Here is an 8,425-nt window from a genome sequence, read left to right as displayed (position 1 = left end):
ATTCACACCTCCTCTATGCCACCACGGCCACGCAGAAGCTGAGGGGCATTTGTGGAAGCAAATTATCTACGGATCCTAGGTCAAATAATTAAGCCAATCACTTTGGGAATTATTTTATTCTTACCCTAATTAGGAATCAAATCCCTAATTAAATCAATCTCTCCAAATTTGGGAAGAATAATTCCTTTTCATATGTGTAATTATTCTTCCGAAAATCTAGCCTTCGAGGCTCCTATAAATATATGGCTACACCAAGGCTTGAGGTAATGCTAAATTTCTGTCTGAAACTCTGTAGAAATTCTTTCTCACAAACCCTAGCCGCCATACTCTTTCTCTCTCTCTCTCTCTCTCTCTCTCTCTCTCTCTCTCTCTCACACACACACACACACACACAAGGCTCCGGCCACCTGGTTCTTACCCTAGAGAAATCTCTATCCTTTTGTTAGCTATTGTTTTCCATCAAACACTCGACTTAACTTAGGCATCAGAGGGCCTTTGGCCAACACTCCCTGGGTGTAGTCTTTGCGCTCCATATTATTTTGCAGGGAGAAAAGAGAAGCGAAAAGGAAAATGGAATATTCAGACGAATATTCTTTGTGGATGAAAATCGCTCCCACAATCCCAATATCACGGTTTCATTGCAGTGAAATTGCGGTAGAAAATGCCGGCCTAGATATGAGGTGATATTTTTATATAAAATTAGGTGGGACTCAATATACCTACTCTTTTAGAGCAAGAAAATACCTATGTGTCAAAGTAAATTCCTTCGCTTTATATGAATTTTTAAATATGTTTTTTTATCCACCCTTGTAATTCTTGTACCATGGGGTCCAGGAAGGAGAACGGGACTGGCTGTAAATAAGTCAAATTAAATGGGGCAAAGGTGATTGCTGGTCCGTTAAAAAAATAAAAGAATAAAAGATGATTGCTGGTTGTCGGATCCAGAGTCAGAGAGATGCTGTGTCCGTTGGATAAGCTACGGTATCTCGAATCGAACGTTCAGACGAGCCCCAGGCCCCACTAGTGGTCCCGTATCCATTGACTTTACCATAAACCTGAATTGTATTAAGACACGCTGCTGTGCTTCTCTGGTGGAACTTCAGCCTGTAGCTCCTTCTCACTTCTTGCTGTGAGTTCTTGCTTTTAACATACACCCAGGTCAGGCTCCAACTACTAATTTCCCCATTTTGATATGATCTGCTTTCTCTTAGTCATGTTGTTGCTGATGATGTTGTTTGGCTAATTTTAATTTTGGCTTCAAAATTTTGGGAAATGCTGAAAGGGAATTACAAAAGTTGTACTTTTGAATACTTGATATATGTTAATATTGAGGCAAAATAAAAGATTAGTGAGCTCAATTTATGATACCTCTGTAGTCGCAGATTTGATGTTTTTGTTGGACTTGAGGGTTTCCTCGATCCTCAAGTGAATATGGGGAGGCTTTGTAGGCAATGGAGGGGAGGAAAATCAGGGGAAGATAATAATCAAGATTTAAAAAATTGATTCTTTAGATTTTTTTGGATACCAGTGATATTGGAAGAAGGGGGATTCGAAGACATGACCTCAGGTGCAGGATAACTGCACTTCACCATCAAATGAATATTTTAACTGTCTAAAGCTTTCAGATGTTGGATTAAATTTGATGGCTGGTAATGAACTTGGCGCTCACAGTCCCTCAAAATTAGTCCCTCGTGTGAGCAGCTCTGAATAAAAGATTAGTCAGGTCAATTTATGATACCTCTGGGATAGTTTAGTATAGTATGTGTATGTCATTTTGTACATGAGTTCAAATAAGTAAATCAGCAACCGACCAAAAAAATGAAAAAGTACATCACCAATAGGAAAATGTATTGATCTTCTTTTTTTTTTTTTTTTGTTTTGTTTTGTTTTTTTCTGGTAATTGTAAGTATTAATTTATAAGGTTGAAATACTTACCAAATTGATTAATTGCCTTATCTGCACTGTCTCCTCTCTCCAGCAGATTGCTTTGTGAAATTAACCTCATCTCCGTTCTCCTGTAAGTTGGCACAAACGAGAAACCAGTCTGAAATGGCGTTGAGCACCTCATCTATTCCTCCAGCTTCTTTATGGAAATATGATGTCTTTCTGAGTTTTAGAGGTGAAACACGCAAGAACTTTACGGCCCATTTATATAAAGAACTGCTGGATCAAGGAATTACAGAGACATTCTTGGATGACACAGAACTTCAAGTAGGAAAACCAATTTCTGAACTCTTCTCAGCAATTGCACAGTCAAGATTTGCCATCATTGTGATCTCTCAAGATTATGCTTCTTCAACGTGGTGCCTAAATGAACTTTTAAAGATTCTTGAATGCATGAAAGCCAGAGGGACAATTTTACCAATTTTCTATTCTGTGGAACCTGACGATGTTGGAAAGCAATTAGGAAGTTTTGTACAAACCTTCACTAAACTTGAAGAAAGGTTTAAGGATAACATCAACAAGGTGAAGAGGTGGAGAGATGCTTTAGGGACAGTGTCTAAAATCAAAGGGTGGACTACAAAGGATAGGTTAGCATTACTTCTTTTTCCCCTCGACCCACTTATTGGAGCACATATAATAATTGTGAATTTATATTTTATATATCACCTTTGTAGGAGAGAAAGTGACTTATAATTCGGTTCTATTTTGATATATTTTTTGTAGTGAGTACATTTAATTTGCCTAGACCTGATGCATGAAAAACGGACACAAAAAATATTTCATGAAAACATTCATATCACCCATTCATAAAAAGAATTTATATGGGAAGGCTAAGTTTCTTTTAGGATAAATAATTACTGGGAAGAGGATTCAGACTTGGGAACGTTGGGAAGGGAAATTGTCACTCGATCCAATGTTAGTTGGTCATAGAATACACTTTTTAAATAATTTTTATCACTTATTAATTCTTTATGAAGTTTCTTGGGCTTACTCCAAAATATGCATCGTAACAGGGAAATATTATTGAAAATGTTTTTTGGTCCACTGTGAGGAGTTCGTAATTTGAAGTCAGATGCTTTCTTGACAGAGTTATGATATTACGGACAACTTATTACACTAACTTTTGACAATAACTGATGTGAAAGTGATTTATTTGTTTTCATTCTGTGTCTTCTGTGAACTTTATTTATTCATAGCAAGTAAAAATTGTTGTATCCATTGGTATCTCAAAGTTGGTGTTTTTAGCATTATTGTTTCATTAATAAGGAGTTCTTAGTTTTTGGGTTGAATGGCTACGATGAAATGGGTAGCCCTGGGTCCAATCCAAAACTACTTCTTATAAAAATGCAGGTGGAGCTACCACTCGGCTACTAGAAACAAAATGGAAAGTGTATTTTTATCCCTTTTTTGTCTATTCACGACTCATTAGTTCAGGCATGCTTGGCCTTGATTATTGTCTTTTCTTCTTGAAGATATGAACCAGAGCTCATCAAAGAAATTGTTGACAAGGTGCGTACCTTAGTACATCCTACATGGTCGGCGCCTGATGAAAAGCTGGTTGGAATTGATTCAACATTGGAGCATCTACATAGGCTTCTAGATACAGAGTCAGATGATGTACGTTTTATAGGGATATGGGGGTTGAGTGGGATAGGTAAGACAACTATTGCTGAGAGAACTTGTGCGAGGATTCTTCATAAATTTGAAGGCAGCTGCTTTCTTGACAGAGTTAGAGATAAGGTTTCTCAAACAGATGGTCTAAAAAATCTAAAAAGAGAACTTTGCAAGAGCCTTATGAACAGAAATATAGAAGACTGGGCCTTTGATATACAAGGCACAATCAAAAGGCTCTTATCTCACAAAAAAGTTCTTCTTGTTCTTGATGATGTGGATGATAATAGTCAATTAGAAGAGTTATGTGGGAACCAAGATGGGTTTGCTCCAGGGAGCAGAGTCATTATTACAGCAAGAAGTGAACGATTGCTAAGTAGACATGGTGTGGACAAAACAATTGAGCTGCAGAAGTTAAATGACCAAGACGCTCTTCAACTCTTTAGCTTGAAAGCCTTTGGAAGAGATTATCCAGATAAAGGCTATGTAGCTCTGTCTAAATGTTTTGTGAGTTATGCCAATGGCCTCCCATTAGCTCTTAAACTCTGGGGATCATCTTTGCATAAAGCAGATCAAGATGAATGGAGAAGTAAATTGGGTAAACTAAGAGATAATTTTGATGGAAAAATTCTGGAGAGGCTTAAAATAAGTTTTGATGAATTAGACGAAGAGGAGAAAAGTATTTTCCTTGATATCGCATGCTTCTTTACGGGAAAGTACAAAGATGAAGTGGTTGAAAGACTACACGGCTTTCGTTCCCGCATAGACAACACTATAAAAGTTCTTATCAGGTGGTCTATGTTAACAGTTTCAGATAATATGGTGTGGATGCATAATTTGTTACAAGAAATGGGTAGAGCAATTGTTCGTGAAGAGTCAAAAGAACCTGGTGAACGTAGCAGGTTGTGGCTTTCAAAGGACATTTTTTATGTTTTGAGAAATAATACGGTAAGAGCTTACATGGATACATCAGTAACACATGAATGTAGCAAAATCAACAGAGTATAAAGCAGACTATTATGTTTACTCATCTTCCATTCCATATAATGTGCACATCACTTACCCTTTATGATGTTTTGCAATTGACTTGTTCTTTATTCTTGGTTATTAGGGGACATCAGCAGTTGAAGGCATTGTCTTAGACCATCGTGAATCAGAAGTGTGTGAATGCCATCCCGAAGCCTTTTCAAAGATGTTTAATCTTAAATTTCTCAAACTTCATAATGTGTACCTTCATAAAGGCCTCGCATGTCTTCCTAACTCCTTACAATTTCTTGAATGGAAAGGTTATCCTTTAGATTCTCTCCCCTTAGGTTTCAAACCGGATAAGCTTGTTGAACTCAGCATGTGTCATAGTAGGATTGAACAGCTTTGGAGTGGAATAAAGGTACAATTCTACAACTGCAACATATAATCTGTTTATCAGAGCAAAATGTAAGCTTCTCCTTAATCTATTTTTTATCACTTTCTTGTAACTCTAACAGGATTTTGACAAGTTGAAAGTCATCAAACTTAGTCATTCAAAAAGTTTGACTAGCACCCCCGATTTCAAAGAGGTCCAAAATCTTGAGAGACTAGATCTTGAGGGATGTGAAAGTCTAGTTGTGATCCACTCATCCATACGAGTTCTCAAAAAGCTTCTTTTCTTGAATCTTAAAGACTGCAAAAGTCTTGAGAGTTTGCCAGGTGAGATTGCAATGGAATGCCTGGAAATCTTATCCTTTCTGGTTGCTCAAATGTTAAAAGGATTCCTGAATTTGTTGGATATATGGAGAATTTGTGGAAGATTTCTTTAGATGGGACAGCTATTGCAGATATACCATCATCAATTGAAGGTCTGACTAAACTTTCTGTTCTTGATATTAGAGATTGTGTAAATCTGACTCGTCTTCCAAACACCATTGGCAAATTGAAGTACCTTAAAAGTCTTAATGCTTCTGGATGCACACAACTTGCAGAACTGCCTGCAAGCTTTGAGGAACTAGTGTCTTTGGAAAAGCTTGATTTAAGTGGAACTGCCGTAGAAAAATGGCCCTTTTCCGTTGTCCATTTGAAAAATCTAGAATCATTTCTTTTCCGTGGACCAAAAGGGCGATCACCACAGCCATGGCATGTGTTGCTCCCTTTTAGATGGCCATTGATGAGTCGTCAACCTATGACTGAGTTCTTGCCTCCTTTGTCAGGGTTATGTTCTTTAAGGGAGTTAGATCTATGTGATCACAATCTTCGGGATGGAACAATCCTCGCTGATATTGGTTGCTTATCTTCTTTGGTATCATTGAACTTGAGTGGAAATGATTTTGTTAGCCTTCCTGAAAGCATTAGCCAGCTTTCTCAGCTTGAGAACTTATATTTGAGTGGTTGCCGGAGTCTTGAACACCTTCCATTCCTTTCATCAACTAAAAGTTTACAAGTGACTGCCGATGGATGCACTTCACTGGAAAGGCTCCAACATCCATTGAATTTGGATACATTAAATTCTTCATGTTTCAATTTGACGAATTGCTTTGGATTGGTTGAGAAAGAAAGCCACGACCATAAAACATTCACTATGCTCCGAAAATACCTTCAGGTGCGCTCATCAACTCGCATTCATTAATTCCTTCATTCATTCATTTGTTCATTCATTGTCTAACACCACAATTTCTCGTGTATAGAGAATCTCGTATCCACGAGATAGGTTTGAAATTGTAATTCCTGGAAGTAATATTCCTTGGTGGTTCAGTCATCAAAGAGTGGGATCTTCAGTAAGAATACAGGTAACTCCGAATTGGTGTAGTAACAAGTGGATGGGATATGCTCTTTGCGCTGTTTTTCAAGTTTTCAGCAGTGGATGGGAGGTCTCTTGTATTTTGCAAGTCAATGGAAAAAGAAAGTACCCTGCGCCTGCATTATCAACTGATGTCCAGCCCGTTTCGGATCATCTTTGGCTATTCTATGTGACTCGTGACACAAGCTTTGGTACCGAATGGCAAAAGAGTTGTGATCAGTTAACATTTTCATTTGAAAGCTCAGGCCCCAGCTTGGTCAAGAGTTGCGGTGCCCGTTTGATTTACGAACGAGATGTGAAAGAGTTCAACGAAGTATTGACACAATCCAGCAGCAACATCTCTACTTAAAAACACAATGACGGGGAAAGGACACAGTGGAACTCATAGTTTTGATGAAGAATTAAAGTTCAAATTCACCTTTGCCGCACCAATTATCTAATTCCCTCCCTAATGTCATAAGCCCAAAGATATTTCAAGCCCAATATAACATATAATGTTAGTCATGCATTAATCCAAGCTGTATTTTGGGAATTAATTTATTAAATAAATATAAAAAATAATGTACATGTCATGCCAAACCAATAATACATTTTTCTATGTTAAACCACCTGACAAGCTTAAGTGGACTCAAGCCACATAAATGCTTAGGGCTTGTTGAGCGGGTTGTGGTGTGGATGGTTATAAGGGTTCGTTAAGTCTGTTGAGGGATCAGAGAGGAAATTTTGAGCTGTTTGGGGGCACATTTCCTCATACAACAAATAAAGTCCTACTACCATTGCCTCTTCTGCCAACATTAAAGCCGTAGTCATTGCCAGCCTCACCTTCATGCATCAAAACCTGTAGTAACCAACAGTCAAACTCAATTAAAGCCCATCCTCCAGCAACTACCTATTTCTCATGTAACAACATTAAAACTCAATTTTCTTGCAACTACTAAGAGCTCAAACACCTATAAATTGGAGAAATTGGTTACCCAGGAGGGGGAGATAGACGAGCATGACAAGAAGAGCAAGCATATCCTCTGACTACGTAAAGTACCATAACTCAAGTCCACCTTTCCATGCCTTTCCCAAAAACTCGAACCATTCCAGCATCCATGCCTCAAGCAAATCTCTCCTTCTTGCTAAACTTATGGGCTCTTAGCTCCCACTCCACAAGTCACTCAAGTTAAGCCTAAACTTTTGATTCACTTATCTTTATTTGCTTGGTGAGAAAAACCAGAGTATCACCAAGAATCAGCATTCTTTCGGGTATTTTGGGGCTTAGTTCTTGAACCCAGGCAAAGGGGCAACTTTACTTTTTCTTTATAGTGGTCCAAGTCTACCTAGAGCTGCTGGAACAAAAAGACCCCACATAAATGGCGACTTCACTGGGGACTAGGCCATTTTCTCTTTCAGTGACTCCTCAACAACCACAAGCTTTATGGTCTTTTCAGGCCACTAGCAAACTCCACAACCATCCCCAAATCCAGATGACTTGGGGGCTTTGTGCCAAACAAATCTAAAGCAAAATCAAAGAAAAAGTTTTCAAGCTCAAGAGAACAGAGCATACAAAGCAGAGAAGAGAAATAAAAACTTGAGTAGAAGAAGGTTGAGCTCAACATCCATTCACCGAAGGGGGGCTTCAGCCAACATGCAAGCCGATGACCACCTTTCACTTCCATCTCCACCATGAAACACTTTCAACAAGCATGAAGAATCGCCAAAATCCCTTATGCTTTCCAAACAAAAAGCATGAAATTGATTATGTGGCTAAAGCAAGCAACGAAAAAAAAAATCCAGTAAGCAAATATACCAATATGCTGCCATCCACATCTACATCTACTTGTGGGTGTCTGGATACCTTGGCCCCTGCGAACTCTCACTCTCCTCTCACTCAGTCAAAACACAAAGCGAGAATAAAGGAGAAAGAGAGCGAACCACGAGGCCGCTGCAAGTTTGCTCTGAATCTCTAATAGACCGCACCTTGGCCATGATGGCACCGTCTCTTTCCTCTGTGAGCCTCGTCACCGCTCACCGAGCCTCCTCCCTTTCATAAGGGCAGCATATCATTTTGCCATGATCAGTGTTTTATTTTCAAATCTCTATGAGCCAGTGGTT

General features: G+C 38.7%; 1 protein-coding gene across 1 annotated transcript; it reads left to right on the top strand.

Annotated features, from left to right (window-relative positions):
- Positions 1-1,004: 1,004 nt before the first annotated feature.
- LOC110755068 (disease resistance-like protein DSC1) lies at positions 1,005-6,933 on the top strand. The gene is given in 7 exon segments (XM_088248747.1): positions 1,005-1,158; positions 1,979-2,531; positions 3,417-4,503; positions 4,667-4,942; positions 5,040-5,265; positions 5,268-6,127; positions 6,213-6,933. Coding segments are annotated over 6 exon segments (3,393 nt in total). The 5' UTR covers positions 1,005-1,158; positions 1,979-2,049; the 3' UTR covers positions 6,675-6,933.
- The last annotated feature ends 1,492 nt before the right edge of the window (positions 6,934-8,425 follow it).

The sequence above is a fragment of the Prunus avium genome, chromosome 2, assembly GCF_965620075.1.
Source record: "Prunus avium chromosome 2, drPruAviu1.hap1.1, whole genome shotgun sequence".
In the NCBI taxonomy this organism is placed as follows: Eukaryota; Viridiplantae; Streptophyta; class Magnoliopsida; order Rosales; family Rosaceae; genus Prunus; species Prunus avium.
Note: the sequence above shows the minus strand (reverse complement) of the source record. Positions and strands in the feature narration are given on the sequence as shown.